Source organism: Leptinotarsa decemlineata, unplaced genomic scaffold (assembly GCF_025532065.1).
Source record: "Leptinotarsa decemlineata unplaced genomic scaffold, Ldec_3_MD MMD2_tig00026354_RagTag_RagTag, whole genome shotgun sequence".
NCBI lineage: Eukaryota > Metazoa > Arthropoda > Insecta > Coleoptera > Chrysomelidae > Leptinotarsa > Leptinotarsa decemlineata.
This window is the reverse complement of record NW_027412702.1, coordinates 1,163,714-1,185,466: the sequence shown is the minus strand read 5'-3', so window position 1 is coordinate 1,185,466 and position 21,753 is coordinate 1,163,714. Positions and strand designations below refer to the sequence as shown.

Here is a 21,753-nt window from a genome sequence, read left to right as displayed (position 1 = left end):
GATTCCTAATGAATTTTTTTCATAGACATTTAATTGGTTGAGTTTTTGGTAACTGAGTTGGGAGAGTTCCACATTCATGCAATATTATTATGTTTTTTCAATCAAGTATGACGAATAGATGTTCCCAAATTTGAAAATTTATAGTCACAACTAGAACGGCACAATAAATTTCACGCAAAAAGTGAAAAAAATTGAGAACTTTCTGTTCAAGCATCACATTGATGGTCGCAGCAGTAATGATTTGAACTCAACTAATCCGATATATTCAGTCATCAGGCGACAGAGATATATTCGACAAAATCTCCTTCAAATTACCTGCAATTTCAAAATTTAAATGGAAATAGCAATATGATAGAACTGACCGATACTTGATAAAAACCCATTATGACGTATTCAAAAAACACTCCAATGTGAAATATCCTCTTGGAAGTTTAGCGAAACACGTGTCGCGATTCAGTAAACTATCAATTTACATAGAAAGTACTGATTTACAAAAAAAAGATCAAATGAAATACCAGTAAAAAAAAGAAAAAACAAGGAATACAAGTTGTTTGTGGACTGTTATTTTTTACAATCGTTTATGACTGAAAACTCATATACTACTACAATCGAAAATAAATCAAGAAATGTAATGTGTGAGTGAGTTAAAGTAACTGTGCTCCCTTCTGAGGTTGATACTTCTGTAACAGTAGAAGCTATCGCTGTTTCTCTGTCAGATTTTGACAGCTAAGAAGATACGAGTCTAACCATAATGTATGAACAACTACTCCAGATCAAACTTTAGCAAATATATTTCTACCAGAGACCAATAAGCCTCCACCTAAAGCTTTACCAAAGACATGTTCGTGAATTGAATCAGCTATATTAACAGACCCTCCTGACAAAAATTCACTCGAAACAAAAAAATGATTGAAAAATTGAAAAATACAAAGTGGAAAATTGTTGAAGAGTGTTAACAAATATGTCTTTCCTATATTTCTAACTATCGTGGGAGTGATATATATATATATATGAAACATTGGTCTATTGGAATTTACTTTGCCTAATTCATTGTGTAATGAAATGATAGACATTCAGATAAAACTAACTACTGAAATGATCAAATGACAGCAGAAATTTCGCAAGATATTGTTTATTTCTATTCTGTCTCACGAAATTTATAATGATGATAATGAATGAATCGACTTTATTGACCATCATTTATCAATTATAAATTCTACGTTCAAATGCATATTGTCAAAACTTCATCTTTCCGTTGAATCGCTTTTTGAAATCAAATATATTTTCTCAAATTCCCAAATTTAGAAGAAATTACTCATTTTATAATTCCTTCAAAACACTAAACATTTCAGTCAACTCTATTCTGATTAAATAAAAAAAAATTGCGAATGATATTTTCTGTAATCAATAATAAAGATGATGAAAAATGAGAAAAATTGTGGTCTAGTATGCTTTAACAGTTTCAGAAATTTATATAATTGTAATACGAATGCAACTTCGAATTATTTTAATTTTTTTTCGATCATAGTTGGATAGTACCAATTTCATTTTCGAAAAAATGATAATTTGTCAATTTTCCACGAATTGAGTATTTCAAAATTTTTAGTGAAGCAGTGTCAAACATTTACTCCGATGAATGATTGATATAATAATGATGCTATTGATACAATTTTCTCATATTATGAATGTTTTTAGATTGGAGAAGGGGGCTTAAACGTATTCATTTTAATTTTCAATTAATTCAGGAATCATTCATTAACATCAGATAGAATAAAGTTCCCCATATTAGGTAATATATTAAGATACAGAAATCAACTCATCAAAAAGAACTGATGACACAAAATTTCATGAATAAAATCAGTACTATGGGAGAGGTTATGGATATTACTTATGCAAAATTCTCAACTAGAAGTCGCATTTGTATTCTACCCGTTTATCAAAATGATTCTTTGTACAGCTTGTAAAATCTAGACTTGAGAATCATCTCCCACCTTTCTTTCTCTCGCTCTCATAGTCTTCTAACGAACACATATCAAGTGGGTAGGACCATAACGAATTCAGAAAGGTTTCCTTACATTTGACAAGTTGTCCTCAAAGTATTCACTTCTCATTTCTCAAACCACGATGGTTGACCTAGAGAAAAATGTTATGCGTATATTCGTAGTACAATAATGAATATGTATTAACAAATAATTCATTGACCTTTTCGATGAATTATCAGGGGATATGCGATAATATGCGTGATATGTCAATAATTAAACGTTATTACTTTCAATGGGTTCTAAATTAACTCTGGGTCTTTCACCAATATGTCTCGTGATGATTTAAATGATATGGAAATAGTTGAAGAATATCTTCAAAACAACTAACCTTTCACAATTGAAGTTGATATTCCCCTCTTCAAAATTCTGACCAACCTTGCTAGATCTGAATTAGGTCAACGAGAATCTGAAACAATCAATAATAAATATTCCATCAAAATTGCTTCAGATATGAAATTGATTACAAGGTATCGTTTCAAATCAATATTAAAATGTAAACGAAGTTTCATAAGCTTTTTGAATTCATTATGGTGAAACATGAAACTTTCAGAAGAGGATTGCTTCTATGGATTATTCCACTATTGTGGAATATGAATATTCCATTGGAAAGAAAGTTTCTGGCTTTCTACTACTCTATGTCGATACAAAAAAATGTGGAATCTTTCAAAGAAAGAAAGGAAGCAATCAATTTTGGAAGGTTCCACATTTTTTTGTACAAGATGGAGTAGTAGACAGCCAAAAAGTTTCTTTACCAAAAATAAATCACTCCTAAAAATATAACCCTTTCAATATGAATATTCTTCTCGGATGATCGATCATCTGAAGCGTACCGTATCTATACCAATTATCTTCAACGACCAACACTCAGAAACCATGATGATGGCCATCATGTACTGAAACGATCGATAATATATCAAGTGTGATCCATAGCTAAATTTAAAACAAGAATGGCTATACAATTCCACACAAAAACATACATGTTCATATTTGAAAAAAAGTTGAAAGTGATCATCATTGAAAGAAAAGTTTTTGCAATTTCAGGAGGCCTTAATGAAAGTGTGTATAAAAATTTGCGATTTTTTATTTTGAAAAATTAGATCTCTGTAATAGGGAAACAAAAATCGATAATTTTCATTTTTTCTTTCTGAAAAACGACTGATGCTTTTTCTGATTGAATTTAATTCAAAGCAATAATAATTTGAATGCATTTATATAAATATTGAACATACGGATACAGAACATTTATAACCCAAAAGATACCAAAACACTTGAATTAATCCCTTCACTTTTTTTGTCATTGTTGAAAAAAATTCAAGTTTGTAGTTGGGAAACACTATCATCAAATTCGATAAAAAAACTCAGTCCTTATTTCAATTGAAATATTCTATAACTATGAATACGTCTACCTGTGTTGGATTTTTTGTATCTGTCCAAACTTTAAGCAACAAATACTTCATTTCGTAATATTTCTGACGTGGTTCAAACTCAATCCAACATATCCCGTGACGTCAATCTACTGGCGTATTTTTATTACGGTATTTCCTATCGATTTAAAATTTTCGACATCGTATTCTTAATGATGAGCGCTATCGAAAGTGCATAATTCTTTAAAGAAACTCCTCTTCCACAAGATACAATAATTATCAAATAATATTTTCAAATTGTTGCCGTAAGGCTATCGGAATGAGGAACGCATATCGCTATGCAGGCCATTTAGAAAAGATATGACTCAGTTCAACAAACTCAAAATTTCTGTATTGCTGTCCACCATTTTGAAATCTAAAAAGACAGCCGTATCTTTCATGTATATCGAAAAAGAAGACCAGGTTTGATACAATTGTCTGTGAAGATTCGATTGTTTTGTTACACTGGAGATTGTTTTGGCAATCAACTGGAAAGGTGTTGATGTAAATCGATTTCGAAAGCACCTTCCTTTTTGAACTTGACATCCGTATAACATGAATTATTGAAGCTCGAATCGTTGCCGAAAATGTCTTGACCTGCATGTCCACTCAATCGCTTCACCTCTCATAGAGATGTTTTGACCCCCTTTTTTATTGTTCTTGAAAATGTCATGATACTTTCATTGATTGTTATCTGTTTTATGTGCATAATACTTTTCCGCCTCCATGGTTACGGGGAGTTATTCTACAGATGATGCGGCTTAGAACTAATCAGGACCCTTTTCACTAGATGGTATAACTTCATTTGAATAGTTATTACTTTGATCTGAATGTGATTTATCCATATTTGAATCTCTGTTTTTTTTAATTAACTTTAAAATGAATGAAAGGAATATGTAATAATAAAAATTGCAGAAATTGGTAGACTAACAGATGTGCGCTGTCTGGAAAATTGAAAAATATCACATTGAGAATAGCTTAAAAGTGCTGGTTAACAACGAATCTGATGGAAAAAGCAACAAAGGGCATGCAGAAAAGGATTTCTCCAAAATATTCGCAGATGTAATAACTTTGAATAGAGATATGAAGTGTCTGTTGTATTGTAAACTGTTGAATTGGTGTTTTTTTAATATATGCTTTATTGTCGGAGGATTAGTATCTTATTGACAAAGTCTTGCATGTCATAAAATATGAAAAATATAAAATGCAATACATATCATGAAATATAAAAAATACAAACATTGCAATTTCACAAATAAAACATTAAGAAAACAGATGAGTTAAGGTGAACATTGAAAAATCGAGTAGAATTCAAAGGTTATCACTGCAGAACTCATGGATTGAAACGTAAGCTTTTTTGATTAAAAGATCTTTAACTGTACTTCGGAACTTTCGAACTTTAGAATAGTAGGAAGGTAATTACTTATTTTTTGGGAAAGAAAGTTTTTGGCTTTCTACTAATCCATCTTGATACAAAAAGAAGGACGAGGAAATCTTCTAAAGAAGGGAAGGAAGTAACTCTATACATGGATGTGTAGATCATGCAAAGAAGTAACTTTCAGACACAAATTGAAAGAAAGTCCTCTTGAAACAGCTACTTTCATATAAACATTGAATTATACGAAAGAAAGAATTCTTTCGAAACAAATACTTCTATATGAACACTGAATTATACTTTAATACTTTCATAAATCAAAGAATGCTGAGACAAGGCGAATTTTGGAATAGGTAAGTGAAGCATATGGTTCTGTCTGGTGTTGTGACAATTTGTTCCGGAGTGTACATGCTAGTTTTATTTTTATGAATCAAGTATACTGTTTTCATTATGTATAAACAGATGACAGTTAATATTTTGTGGCTGATGAATAAAGGCTTGAAGAGATCGCTCGGCTTAGACTTTGTAAGGTATGTCAAAGACCTCTCCTAAAGCACAAATATCGTATTCCGTAACTGTAAATTACAATGGCCACAGAAAGCTCTTCCATAGCGGATATGAGATTGGATCAATGCAAAGTAAGCCATTCTAGCTGTAGTGTACACTAGTTCATTTGATATTGAGATTGTTTGATGCCTGCTTCACAGAAAATACAAAACCACCGGAGGGAGTAGAAGAAACTGCAAACAAATTGAAATATTACCTTGCTCAACACTTGATAGCAAATCGTCTGGAAAGTATTCCGAATAGAATCCCCAGTAAACAGAAAACTGTACCGAGTAATGCGATAGTTAGCACTTCAGGAAAATCCTAAGAGGGATACCTGTGCGAAAGTAGTGATTCAGATTGGATTTGAATCGCTGGAGAATAAATCCACTTGAAAAAACGTTCTCAAAAAGTTTATTCCACATAAATGCAGCTATCCAGATGAAAGAGTTTCTAAACAATGAAGTGAAGTACTGATTTGAACCTCAAAACGATGAGCAGTCACAACTCATCGCGCATTTCTGATATGTACCGCTCTTGGTGGAATCAAATGTGCCAAGTCACTTGAACACTTCCCATGAAAGTATGTATGGAAAAGAGACAAATCCCAACCTTTCATCGATGTTCCAGACTAGCAAGGATGCAAGTGATGTTCGCGTCTCCAATCAGGCGGATGGCTAGCTATTTTATGGATGAAATCCAGCAGTATCCAGCGTACCTGAAGGTCTGATTTGAGCTTCATAAAGTGGCATTCCGGATAGTCTTGTAGTGTGCTTGAGAAACATTCATAAGCGCGCAAACTCTTGTATCATAATAAATTGTTCTTTTTGCTAAAATTCCAATCAGATGCTCTGTTAGGTAATGATATCATTTGTCTATGATTTCATTCAGCATTCAACATAAAAAACAGATTTGAAATTTCTTTAACAGACAGATTTCTTTGTTTACACGCTATGAATTTGCAGGGCATCGATGTGAACGGTAATCATGTGAAATTTACCTCAAATGCAAATGAGGAACATGACAACTGCAGATGTAGACACCTACTACTACCTACGATGGTAAGAATGGTGGCAAGTTTGGGAAACTTAACCCACGGTTGGCATCTTCAACGGTAGGGGTATTTTAATGCATCCTCCTCTGCAGAGCGTGTACGAGAGAGAGAGAGAGAGAGAGAAAATGAACACTTTTGTCTCCGTATTAATCACAATTAGACCATTTCCAAACTTCACAGTCCGTAGAAATGATAACAAAGTGTCGTCGGCAAACTGAGCTGTATTTATATAGATGTTTAATTTCAAATATTATTGATGAACAGAACATCATAGGACCCAGAAAACAACCCCGGACAGTCTTTTCCGTTAGATCACATAACTTCACAAGATCCAAAATTCCAGACTCCAACAGAGATACTTCAATTGTGAGCATATTCTGCTCGTCATAAGCAACTCAACAAATCAGACTAGATCTAAGACACTTACATTCCTACATCTTGAAGTTTTCTCAGAAAATCAATGGTGAGAGTAGCTCTTTTGAGGTTGAATGAAGTTGAATTAATCAGTGATGAAGTGGGGTCTTTTGTTGAAGAAACAACTAATGAATCGTGAATATAACTGGAGTTTTATCCCAACACCAAACCGTTATTTTCAACACCTCGACACGTGTTTCAATCACCAAGTGATCATCTTCAAGTTTAACATTGTATGTATATTTAGTTCAACCTTCGTCTTGAAGATGATCACTTTGCGATCGAAACACAGTAATATTCATTACTATACCAAAGGTTGCAAACAGTTCACAAGTAATGGATTGTATTGAAACTTTAAAACTGTATTATTTTTTAAAGCAATACGAGCCTAGTATGATAAGCTGTTTTATCAAGTTTCAATAATTCCGCGATGGATGCAAGCAACTTTTGTTGCTTGCAAAGCTTTCTTGATGGGAAACATCTATAGCCGCAAGTAAAACCGATTGCTGGCGTGGTGATGCATGCCGTAGCTACGGGTCGATATGCGCAAGCGACTGTGCTATTCTCTTCCCACTAGTTCAACATTACGCTATCCCTCTAGCCACACTGAGCTCGGATACCTATAGTATGTACAGTTGTTTTCACTACAGTATATAATATTCTAAATGAATAATTTCATTAAATAATTAAAAATAAAATATGTCTGACAGTGATAATTCAGTTATCAGTAAGTTGATTATATTCTTATTTTTTATAATTAAAGTGTGAATTTATATCTGTGTATTAAGCTCGGGTATATTCGGTATGTCTCAAGAGTCAGTAAATGTAAAATCTCTTTTGTTAGATTTAAAAACTATCAATACCATATAATATTTTTTAATTTTTTATTAATTGATTTTGATTTCATCCTCATGAGAAATAATACACTGAAACACTTGCTTGAAACACAAATTCCAAATTCCATGATTCAAAATGGGTTGATAGCGACTAGCACATTAATGTCTTTCTTATTTGTTATTAACAGGAACATCAAAAAATGTATTTGTTATTCAATTTGTTATTGATGATTGAATTTATATTGAAAAATTCATTATTGGCATTCATAATTAAAGATCTTTAGTAATATACTCGTATTGCAATAACTAGCTGAACTTCTTGAGTTTGGTAGTATATTAAACCAACATTATATTATATTTCATGTATATTTCTCTTACATATTTTCTTATAAATAAAATAAATATTTCAGTACCAAACAATCATCACAGGGGACACAAAATATTACTATTGATGTTTCACATCTACCAGGCGTCTCGTGACGGCTCACAATTTTTTTTAATTTTGTATGACTCTACAGTTATAAGCGAACCATTCAATGATCATAATGCCTATTTCATTAAAAATTTCGTTTGAGTCGTTGATTTTTGTAAGTGCAACACTTTGATTTCACATTTGAACAAAAAGTAGATACAAGAATGATGAAGCATTATTTCATTGGTGGAAAAAATTCACTAAAATCGAAAAATCCATCATACGGTCACGGTAAAACAAAGTCATTCATTACTCTGACAATTGTATGACATACATATAAATGAAATAATTCCACTGAAATATTTTCAAGTCATCAATAGAATCCCACTGAAAATTCTGAATGAAACCTGGAATAATATTTGAGAGGATACTGCAATTAATATTGTATTGATGCACACCGTCTGTTCCATAACTATAATTTTGATCAAATGAAGACAATTTTTCCAGTGTAATACTGAATAATTGCAATTGTATTATCAACAGTTTTCACTTATTTCTAATCATGAATGGTAGGTACTTACGTTAACTTCAAGTGGCGGTAATTCCCACACACAAGTATCACTGTAGACACATTCACATGCAACTCTGCAGAAACTGTTAGATTTCACAGACCGCGTGCTAGACAAGTGGACATCAAAGGTAGGAGCATAAAAAGATAATCACGGCATTACTTCCACTATTAGTATTACAATTTCACGGATTCAGAGTGGGATGAAATATCTCCGGTATATTTGCGAATACTGGTGATGGTGAGGCTATTGGTGAATTATTGGTATTGACTTTTTACTTACGGATACATACAAAAGAAAAATAACCGAAAAAGTATAGGTGAACAATCAGATCACTGAAAGTAACTTTATTGTACAAAAATTAATGATGGCTTATCGGAATATAATTAAAATATTCCGGTCGACCAAAATCTCTTCTGGAATACGAATTATTCATGTGTTAACGACAAAACTATAAATATTCAGCAAATTGTCAATTTTTGAACAAAATATCACCTTCGCCTTTTTTTATGTCTACCGCAGTCGTAGAGGAAACGTCGAGCAAGAAAATCTACAGAGTACACCAACAACGTTTTTCTTTGTTATCCAGATATAATAATCTGTCAATAAATATTTCTAAACATTTTAGACAGTATTTTTCTCCAAACAAGGTATGCCATGTTTTGATTGTGAATTGTGTTTAATCCTCCCTTTGAAGAGGGGAGGATTGAACACGTGTCGAGGTGTTGAAAATAACGGTTTGGTATTGGGATAAAACTCATTACTACACCAAAGGTTTCAAAGAGTGCATCACATGTGAGTTGTGGAATTTCGGAAAACAAAAATTTTAAGCTGTTTTTGGCAGTTTTTTCTGAAACTTCGTGATATTTTTTTCAAATATCGAACTCAATCTTAATTCAGTAGAAAAATATCTGAAAATATGTTTAGCAATCAATTATGTGAACCAAATTTGTTTTGAAGTGTTCGCCTAAAAAAATTCCATTTCAAAAATTCCATTCAAAATCACGGGTGAGGATGCCGTATTTTTCACCCGTGGTGCGTATACGATTTTTTCTCACTGCGGGATGAAAATTTTGATCTTTCCGTCGATTTACCATTTTTCAATCACAGATTAAAATCTCACGTATCTCAATTTGTCAAAGTTGTCATAGACCGTTTGATACATAATTCATCGCTAGGTTACCGAAAGAAAAATTAATTTATGAGCATGTCATCTAATCGAAAGAGAACGATGCAGTTTTGTCCCGCATACAGAAGACGAAAAATGAACTTTTCATCCCTTAGTGAGAAAAAAGGTGTTTTATCTGTACATAAAAAAATTAATATAAAAGTGTATGAGGAAAAACACCAGGAAAACGATAGCAACCAGTCAGCTGTTTGAGCGCTCCATCTAATATTTTTTCATTATTATCGTTTTTATATACACGAATTGAAATATTATATCTAAGTCAAGTTGAAGAGCAGCTTGATATGTGATGAAACATATTCAAGAAATATTTTATTGTGAGATTTCCACTACACACTTTCACAAAAACTAATTAGTTAGTAAAGACTCGCGTGAATAAATATAGATACCCACAGAAGCAAGTGATTGATTGTATGTGAGAGAAAATCTACTTCGCGATTACAATGTAGTGGTGCTGCGATACTGTTTTTTTTTTCATATTCTAGAAATTAATCATTATAAGTCAGCCATGCTAAATTTTTCACATTCGGGAAGTTAGTCATAATAAGTGTATTATATCCACTATCGGTACTCATGTCAAAATCGGAAAATGGTAGTTTTTTTATTATTAATTACATTTTATTGTTCACTAGGTCACTGAAGAATATCCTATTTGTATTAAGAATCCATTTTTGAATTAAAAGCTTTTATTTAACATGACTCGTATGTATGTTAACACTTCCCGGAATCCGATTGACCTGAAATTTTGCATGCTGGTCTAGAACCGATGACAATGCATGTTAATCATAAACGTAACCTGATGCTGCTGCCAGGATCAGCTCCGTACGAAAGATCTCATCAGCTGTAAATAGCCGGGACACGTAATTTTGTATACGCATTCGTTTATGATAGGCAGTTGGTAGGCCCACCATGAAATAGATGCCACATTCTTTGAATACCTACTTCCCGACTCTAAAATGAAGACAATAAATGGTGTAGTAGGTTGTAAGAACCCATTTTCATTTGCATTTATGATCTTGCTATCTTGAAACTGTTTTCTCCTGGAATTGAAGATGTTCTAAATTTGTTGCTCACCAAGAGTAAACTTAAATACACCTTGAGTAACAGCAACAAATATTTGAAACCGATCGACCGATTTCCATTTTTTTTTCAGTTTCCTCATTCTTGCTACCTTGAAACTGCTTTTCTTTGGAATGAAAAGTATTTTAAATTCATTGCTCATCAGGACGGTACTCAAATACATAGTTGGCCTTGATCAGCCGATTTTTAATATTTTTTTTGAATTCTTCCTGTTCTTGCTATCTTGAAACCGGTATTTTCTGAAATACGGAGTATTATAAATCTGTTGCTCACCAGAAGGGGACTCAAATACACCTTGAGTATCAGCAACAAAATAGTTGAAACCGATCGGCCGATTTTTATTTTCATTTTTCATTTTCCTCATTCTTGCTACCTTGAGACTGCTTTTCTTTCGAATGAAGAGTGTTTTCAATTTGTTACTCATCAGGAGGGTACTCAAATACATCTTGAGTATCAGCAACAAAATAGTTGAAACTGATCGACCGATTTAATTTTTTTTCCATTTTCCACGTTCTTGCTATCTTGAAACTGGTTTTCCTTAGAAAAGTGTTTAAAATTCGTTGCACACTAGGAGTATACTCGAATATACCCTGAGTATTAGCAACAAAATAGTTGAAACTGATACTCAAATACACCTTGTGTATCAGCAACTGAATAGTTGAAACTGATCGGCCGATTTTTAATTCTTTTTTTCATTTTCCTCGTTCTTACTATACAGTTTCACCAGTTTCACTATCAAGTTTGACCAGTTTCGAGATAGCAAGAATTAGGAAAATGAAAAAAAGAATTAAAAATCGGCCGATTGAGTATCAGCAAAAGCTGATACTCAAGGTGTATCTGAGTATACTCATGATGAGCAACAAATTTGAAACACTTTTTATTCCAAGGAAAACTAGTTTCAAGATAGCAAGGACGTGGAAAATGAAAAAAGAAAAAAAATTTGAATCTGCCGATCAGTTTCAAATATTTTGTTGCTGATACTCAAAGTGTATTTGAGTATACTCCCAGTGAGTAACAAATTTGAAACTCTTTTTATTCCAAGGGAAACCAGTTTCAAAATAGCAAGAACGAGGAAAAAGAAAAAAATTTCAAAAATCGGCGGATCGGTTTCAACTATTTTGTTGCTGTAACTCAAGGTGTATTTGAGTTTACTCTTGGTGAGCAACAAATTTAGAACATCTTTAATCTCAGAAAAAAACAGTTTCAAGATAGCAATATCATAAAAAATAAAAAATAAATTATTTAAAAATCTTTCGCTATAAACAAGGTTTAGCAACTAAATAGCAACTGAATATTCTGTAAAGATCAAAGGGAAAGTATATAATTTATTGAGTTACCTTGCTACCTTGATATCACGATAGCAACAAAATCGTTGTTTTGGCAACTAATTAGCAACTGATTATCCACAAATTGATGTATTTTTTTTGCAACTTTGCTGGATTCGGCTTGTTAACCTGATAGGGCTCCTCAAAAGCGCTGTTTCGTTCCCTCCTGCTCATAGGGTGTCTGCAATATGTTGTGTAATGCCATTTGTAAGTAGTCTCACTATGATTCGAAAGTGCATTTAGATTATAACGACAAGGAGCCACATTGTCTGCCGAATAATTGCTCATATATGATCCTTTTAAAGGCACTTCATTGACAACATTCAATTTGCCTCTGAATCTATCCGTTGGAGAGAATTTTTTGAAATGAATTTCTAAAATACAGGGAAACCTATGGATTGATGATAGGGGCTATGTGCATTTTTTTCTTTCCTTGCACCTCGAACACGTTGGTTTTTCATCTCCATCAAGAGTCTCCTCGATCACTTGAAAATAAATAGGTACCTTTCCTTTTTATAGTATATGGTATATAAGTGTGAACAGATTTGTGTGTATGCATGTGTCTACATAAGTTTTCCCCTAATATTGTGGATCATTTACGTCCCGATTGTAACTTTTCCATACATTAATTTATAATTAAAACATTGAGTCATATTCGGGCATAATCTTATTGTAGAATGGATCTATATATCAGTGAATTTTTTGTCGATAAATTTGAGAATAATATATTCGAAAACTATAGGGATTGCAATGATTTTTTGGTAGATAATAGTAATAGAAATGAGAGACGAGATTTTAAATTATTTCACACAAACATACGAAGTATAGTTAAGAATATTGACGAACTCAGAGTAGCTCTTAAATATTTTAGCCATGATTTTGACATAATTGCTTTAACAGAAACATGGAAAATTGATAATTCATTTCAGGTAAATCTTCCTGGATATGAGTTAGTATATAACCACGGAGACCTAAATCAAAATGATGGATGTTTGGTATACATAAAAAATTCCTTTGATTTCACATCAGAAATGAAGCAAATAGGAACGGTAAAAGCAATCAGCATAAAAACAGAAATTAACGGAAAAATGATCGAAATCATCACCATATATAGGTCACCGTCAGCTTGCCCGATTTTGTTCAACGACTCATTGAACTTGTTTTTACACAACAGAAATCCACCCCAAAAAAATTATTTTGAAATGATTGTAGGTGATATCAATATAGATATCTAAGATAACACAGACTATGCTACTGAATATCTAAATATTATGAGTGAGCACGGATACATAGCAGCAATAAACGAGTTCACCAGAATACAGAATAACTCTAAAACATGTATCGACCACATGTTTCTAAAAACAGATACACACTATGGAACAATACATCCCATCATCATTCATTCATGCATTTCCAACCATTTTCCCATTGCACTCCAACTAGAATATGTAAAGATGGCTGAACTTGAGAATAAAAACAATTCAGCAATAAATTACAAATATTATTTAAATGAGAAAAAATGCATAGTGAACTACAATATGAAACTTGGTAAATGGTATATACAGATATGAATATCGAAAGGGCAACAAATAAATTCATCAAAATATTCTCTGAAATAACCGAAAAATGCACACAAAAAATTAAAATCAATAGAAACCATATCAAACGAAAGGACTGGATCACTGACGGATTGATCAAGTCAATAGAAACCAAAAACAAACTCCATAGGGCAATGCAAAATAAACCTAATGATGAAAACTCTAAAATTCAGTATAAAAAATATCGAAATAAACTCAACGAAATGATAGAGAGGGCAAAAATAACGTTTTATAAGAATAAAATAGATAAGCACAAGAATGATTCAAATAAACTATGGACCTCATTGAAATAAATCGAAACAAAAAATAAAGTAACCGAGATCAAACATATAAAAGCCCCAGATGGCAACATTCTATCAAATGATCAAATTGAAGCGGAACATTTTGCTCATTATTTCACGAAAAATATTAGCATATTAAATTCGTCGAAAAAAGAGTATGCAACTCAATTTTTTTCGAAGAGTGTAGCGAAAAAGAAGTCAGAGAAGTGATTTTAAAACTGAAAACAAAGAAAGCTACCGGATTAAATGACATTAAATCTGAAACTCTAATAAAATTCGTTGATTATATAACAAGACCAATAACATTTATCATAAACACGTCGATCGAACAAGGAATTTTTCCAGATGCCCTTAAACACACTGTAATAAAACTATTATATTAAACGGGAGATGAAAAGGAGCTAGCTAATTATAGACCTATCTCCTTAATAAGTCATCTTACAAAAATTTTCGAAAAAATTCTCAAAATAAGAATAGATAATTATATAAAAAAATATACTATACTCTCAAATAACCAGTATGGATTCCGTCAGACCAAGTCAACACAAGATGCGATGATCCACTCAACAATAGATATTTATGAAGCGATGGACAAAGGAGAAACTTCACTATGTGTCTTTGTTGATTTGGCGAAGGCCTTCGACACGGTGTGTCGAATTAATGAGAGTGTTGGAAAATATAGGTTTCAGAGGTGGACCATTGAAACTGCTCACTAGTTATCTATCTAATAGGAAACAAAGGGTGAGAATCAATAACTCATATAGCTCAGACCATATTATTGAGTATGGAGTGCCCCAAGGAACGGTCCTTGGACCGATCCTATTCAATATCTATATGAATGATCTCTTTAATATTGGTGTGGAAGCGAATATTATCAGCTTTGCAGACGACACAGAGCTTTTATATCGAGACAGTGACTGAAACAACCTGAAAACTAGAGTTGAAAGATATTTGGTAACCTTTAACAGTAAATTGCTGACGATGGATTTCTCCAAAACTCACTTCATTCCATTTGCTATATAATAATAACTTACCCTCATATAATAAAATTAGGTTTAACACCAACGAAAATATCATTGGAAGGAAAGAGAATATAAAATATTTAGGTCTCGTCATAGATCCAAATCTCAGATGGCATAAACACGCTGAATATGTTAACAAAAAATTAAGATCATTGATAACCAAATTTAAATTATATAGAAAATTGATCAACATACCACAAATGAAAATACTATACAACAGCCTAGCCCAAACACATATTTACTATGGTTACTTGTTTGGGGAGGAATAACAAACAATTACATTAAAACCCTACAAGTTACCCAAAAATGGCTGATGAAAATAATATTTGGAAAAGATTACAGGTTCCCAACAGAACAACTTTTCAAAGAATCGAAACTGCTCACAATCCATCAATTATACTTTTTGAACCTTGCATGTTACAATATGAACACAAATATGAGCTTCCCCAAATTGACCATCCATACAACACTAGACAAAAAAATTCAAACTACAAAAATACCAAAGGTTGGAACGACAAAAACCAAAGATTTCTCTTTTATCTGAGCCCGAAAATCTACAGTAAAATCCCAAATGAAATAAAAAACATCAATAGTTTTTTCAAAAAAAAAAAATGGAAATATGGCTCTTGAATTTATCTTTCAATCAAGTTCTTCAAATGTTCAAGAGAGAATTATGAATCGACCCTTACACACCACAAAAAATAATACGTACTCCACTAACCGAGTATGTATTCTATATGAGGCATAAAGTTACGATATAATTTTACTTTATAACAGTTCTGTAACAAAATAGTTTTTATACAAATGATGGAATCCAAAACAATCAATAGCTGAAATATTTTTATATCCATGTTTTTATTCATTTATTTAATTATTTTATTATATTGTATTTCATTTTATTCTTATTGTAATAAACATATTGGACGTATTTTGTCAATTAATTTAAAACTACCTACTGTTTTATAATTGAACATTTTATATATTTTATAGATTAGGCTTAAATGTCATAAATAGTATACCCATGCACAAGGTCTCACCTTTTATGGGTTTTCTATTTTATTTGCTATAATTTGAATGTATTTATTATTCATGTTTCATTGTATTTTAGAGCAAATAAATTATTATTATTATTATGAAGAAGAAATCCAAGCATTGTGACAAACTAAATTGGCCAATTCTTTGTGGTATGGGGTGAGGCAAATCCCAGAAAGGATCGAATGTTACTGATGAGTGACCACAGTATGTGCACTTCATAGTGGATTTCAATTGACCAACGAAATTGTCTAAAATCTTCATTTATTCAAATAATGGAGTGTCAAAGAATTTCTTGACTCGAACAGAGAATTGAATTGAACTATTCAAAATTTCAGAGTTGGGATTGGCCTGAGTGGGACGACATCCAGTTCTAAAAACACATTCTGATGGCTCATAAAGTTCTTGTGGCAAAGTTTGAACATAATTATGATATCTCTGCGGATGGAAACTTATAACCAAAATAGAATTATGAATTTTTCTGTTTTGCCATTCAACTCATGAACCAAAGGAACTGGGTAAATGTTTCAAGTACGTTAAAATAAGTAACCTCATTACGATCTAATCGACATGAAATGAAGTGAGGACGCTGCGAATCTCACGTTGAAAGGTAAGACCTCGTCAATTCTTGTCTCGGAAAAATTTTGACTATCTACCTATCGTTCGTAGGGCGGCGGTAGCTGACCAACTGTAAAACATATTTTCCAATCCAGTTTAGATGATAAAAAATAGTATTTCTAAAAATTTTGGTCCGATCTTCCTTTCACATATGTTTTACCACAATCATATGTTTTACCACGGAGGTTTTTGCGGAAATATTCTTATCATTTCATCAATCAAAGTGGGTGAGGTCTTGTTTCCATTCTTTCGATATTTGCTACTCTCCTCCAACAGATAATTTCTTTAGGAGTGTTTGAGACGATAAAGAAACGTTGTTTCACGTGGACCATCAAGGTATTTGGTAAGTTAATCAATTCCGAGCAGGTTGTTAATCATTCAAAACAACGATTAGCTAGAAATCAATAAACAGGTTAACTTGCTGAATTATTCAGATCAATTGTTTCAAGATATTATAGATTATATCCAATCAACTGGATCGACGTCAATTATGATAGCCATCTTGGCAAAATTCAGTTATCAGGATTTAATAGCCCAACATATGTTACTTCACTCAAACTATTTAGAAAAACAATGAAAAATACCTCAATGAACTCTGACTGCCAGAATTGCTTGAAAAATTCTTGAGGAGGATTTCACTTTCGTACAATTTACGAGCCGCTCATGCGAACAATTTTCCAAGTATATTCATACCTGAAGCCATATAACATTGTTTGTTTTCAATGAAAGGAAATCTTTATTCAATGAAACTAGTGATCCGACCAAGCTTCTACGGGAATGAGAACATATGCCTATGCCTACATTGTTTTTTGTCATATAGTGCAGCATCAGCTGAATCAGGAAAAAAGTTCCCGTTTTCACCTAAAGAGCGTGCTTTACACGATTTTAGAGCTCTCTAGAAAGTTATAGAACAATCCTGACCTTTCGAGAGAATTCAAAAACATTTCACAATTTTTCAAAACACCCAGTAACAGTCAGAGAAGTTCGGGAACATCCCAGATTATTGTGTGACGATCAATGGAGTCAATTATATGGTATGGTAGCTTCTCCCCAAAAAGAAGGGTTCTATTTTTATCGAAAGACGTACTTTTGAAGATGTAAGAGATAGAAACTTTGTCCTTTGGAAATTTATCGATCACTCCAGAACAATATCTAGTATTTTAAAGCATTTCAGGGTATTCCCTTACATAATGAAATATTTTGGAATATTGTTAGACATTCCGGACTAATTTGGAACACTCGGAAACATCCCATAGAATTGTGGAATACCTACTCCAGAAAAGTATCGAATGCTCTCGAACACTCCAGAAGTCTCCAGGAGTCTACGAACTCCCCGAGCGAAGTCAGGTACCTCAGCTAGTAAGTAATAATAATTATCTTTGATGGAATTTATTCAAACGAAAATATGTTCATAACTATCAATATTCCAATTTTGAAAGCGGTAAGCATCTAGCTCGCACAAGTATTGACTTCTGAGGGTTGTCGTTCGTAGTGGTGCGACAGTTGGTTAACGGAAAAACAGTTTTTTTTAACAGACCCGCATAATAATTCTACTTCGTGAAACAGAACCAACACAATTGCAACCTTTCTTAATCAGACGTGATAAATCGGTTTGTCAGAACGCTCGAATTTCCTTTTCTCGTGTGATAGGTTTGAACTCCAATGACTATTACCTGCGTACAGTGACACACAGCTACTGGATAAAACACAAAATTACACAGGTAGGAAATGGAAATTGATAAACACAAAGATAATTTCTATCGAAAGGAAAAAAGTATAAAATCTTTCTTCCTGTCCTGAACCGCCATTATATTAGATCATTTGAAATAGACACAAATACTGATTTAAGTAGTATATGCTGAGAGCTCAACGACAACATTGCGTGCATTATCACAATGGTTTTGATAATTTCAAATTACAACTGCAGCCGTCAACAAAATGTCAGGCTTGGAAACCTGCAGATCACGGCCAAGAAACCCGTTTTTGACCTCTCGCCTGAGCAAAGGCAACCAAATGCGATCGATTAGGTGTTAATGAGTGGATTACTTTCAGGATCTTATGAAGAATTCTTGGGAGAACACAAACTACTTTCAATCAATACCGAAATCGTGACTGCCAGGACCTCAACAGTTTAGTTCAAGATGTGATGCCATCGTGATTATCCACCTGAAAATAATAAATAGCGCACTTTCATTTTGTATCGGCGTTTCTTTGTTTCTCACAAAGATTCATACTGATTTGACACTATGATTTGGTGGTAAACTTTTTTCACCAAAGCTAACTTACTAAATATTCATCATGTAGTTCTACCACAAGCTGAATTTTACTTAAGGAAATATCATTAATTGATTATTGAAACGAAATCTTCATCTATTTATGTGTATCACATAATAACTATTTTTGCAGATCATAGTAACTGTTGGTTTTTATTTGAACTTCCATGGTAATCGGGGTCATTAGGAATAAATAATTTTGGCTAATTTGGTAAATTTTAATATAAAGAAGGGGTTTGCCACTTCAGTTGCCACTTTAATCCCAAGGTTAACCGGGATTCATTTGAATTCAAATCGCTGTGATGAATTGAAAGCAACAAACTGCTTATCTATCTTTCTTGCAATAATTCCATTGAAATGATCGTCAATTTTTACACGCTTTATATTAGCTTCACCTGTATGCATGTATGTTTGTATGTATGCTTGTTTGTATGCATATTTGTTCGTAACTCTCAAGCTTGGGATCTGTATTGACCGAATTATCGGCATTATTGCTTGATCTATTCGCGGGCGGATGGCGCTGTATGCAACCTACTTGATATTTATTGATCTATTCGCGGGCAGATGGCGCTGTACGAAACCTACTTTATATTTCTTGATCTATTCGTGGGCAGATAGGTTGTTCAAAAGAAAATCAAAATAATAAATATAGTTTAAAAAACTAAAAAACACGTTTTTATAGCATATGAAACTTAAAAGTAAAAATTTAATATAGTTTGAAAAACTAAAAAACACGCTTTTAAAGAACATCGAACAAAAAAGTTAAAAATCCTTTTTTTTTTTTAAATAAGCTCAAAACAATAACGATCGAAAACTATTATTATTGTATTATTGTGAAAAAAGCGTGGGCGCTTTGTGCCATATTTTCTGTATATCTAGTGACCAGGATTTTTTCACAATATTACTAGTATTTTTCGATCGTTATTGTTTTAAGATTATTTAAAAAAATAATTATTAACTTTTTAGTTCGATGTTCTTTAAAAACGTGTTTTTTAGCATTTTAAACTATATTTATTCTTCAATCTTCAATCATACACATTCGAAATATTCTTCTTGTTATCGATGCGCAATTTTTTTGTATGAACAAAAAGAATTTGGTAATTCATGATTTTTATCTGAAATTCTCATGTCTGCGATTTCATGCAGAATTGTTTAGAAATCGTTATTGTATGGTTTCTGAAAATTGACTTGCGTGACACATGTTTGTAAGAATCATCGTATTCATTATTTCCCGTCAATGATGTATAGAGGACATCCACCTGAGTGTCAAATAATTAGGAGGATCTAGGTAGTTAATCAGATAAATATCATCCAATTGAGAAAACAAAAACGCGTGCTTTGAAAATAAATTAACCCAGAGTTCAGTTTAGAATCAGCAGAAAATACATTCAGTCACTATTATGGGGGTTGGGCAGGAGGTTGTAGAAAAGTTTTCAATTTTTTTAAATGTTATTGCTTTTCGGCTTTCTTAAGGACAGAATACAAGCACTACAAGAAAATCCTTAAGGCGCTCTAAGAGCAAAGCCTGTGCGAAAGTAGCGATTTACGTTGGATTTGAATTGTTGGAGATTGAATTCATAAAAGAAAGACAAATCTCCAACCGTTCTTCGATGTTACAAACTATCAAGGTTGCAAATTCGTGTCTCCAATCAGGCGGATGGCTCTTTTCTGAATGGAATCCAGCAGCTTCAGGATATGCTTAGGAGCGGAGCTCCATACATGGAAACAATACTCCAAAGAAGGTCTGACCTCAGCTTCATAAAGCATCAAAAGTTGCTGAGGTGTGTATACAATTTTCTGGTTCGGTTTCGAGAAGCAGCAGCCTTTGCAATTCCAGTGACATGATTGTGCCAAAACATATTGGTTTGAAAAAAAATCTGTTTAAAATCTGTTTTTCCGTTAATCAGCTGTTGCCCCCATACGAACGACAACTCTCAGAAGTTAAGAAACTTATGCGAGCTAAGGACTAACGAGGTCTTACCTTTTAAAGTGTGATTCCTAACACGGTTGAAGATTCATTCCAGCTTCAACCAGATAAATTATCTCTAGAAAAATATCTGGTCAAGGCGGGAATCGAACCCACGATCTTCCGATCGTGAGTCGTACACACTACCACCGCGGCCAATTCCACAATTCCATTATAACCTCCAACAAACTAATCGAAGCAGAAAACGAAATTGTCTAACATGACATTATTATATCCGGTTCGGAAACATTTATCTTTTTGGAGGAAACCGATGCCTGGGTTTTCGTGGCATTGTATTGTACCTGTTTATTTTTTCCCCGATTCGTAGTCACATCTAGATCCTCATTAAGATATGCAACCTCCTGCTGCCGGTAAAGATGTGCATTCACCGCTGATGCCTTGGAATCGAAAGGGAACGACGAAACAAGTGTACTGTCATCAGCAAACCAGTATATTGAATTCTTGTTTTTTTCCAGTAAGTCGTTGGTGTGCAATACAAAGAGGGGTTAGAGACAATATGGATCCCTGGGGAACACCAGCGTTGATGGATATCGATACACAAAAATGATCCAACAAGCCATAGCATTGAAGTTTTAGAACTTTTAAACTATTAAACAGTTTTTCAATAATTAGGAGTACTAAGGACATTATAATGAGAAGTATTCTGAAGGTATCATGTATATCTATGAAGTGTACGATACCGATAACGAAACACGAACAA

The 21,753-nt window shown here is 33.0% G+C and overlaps 1 protein-coding gene across 3 annotated transcripts in view; it reads right to left on the bottom strand.

Moving 5' to 3' along the window:
* Nucleotides 1-8,820, bottom strand: part of Gld (Glucose dehydrogenase) — a 68,048-nt gene extending 59,228 nt beyond the window's left edge. The window contains exons 1-2 of one of the 3 annotated variants that reach the window (XM_074184603.1): nt 8,664-8,820; nt 2,371-2,448 (exon numbers count right to left, since the gene is read on the bottom strand). Coding sequence is in view for 1 of the 3 variants with exons in the window: in XM_074184602.1 (XP_074040703.1) it covers nt 1,992-2,012 (21 nt within the window). In the remaining 2 variants the exon portion in view is untranslated. Of the gene's footprint in view, nt 1-1,991; nt 2,028-2,370; nt 2,449-8,663 lie in introns of those variants that run through there. The other 2 variants (XM_074184604.1, XM_074184602.1) reach the window with 2 other exon arrangements.
* Nucleotides 8,821-21,753: the final 12,933 nt, after the last annotated feature.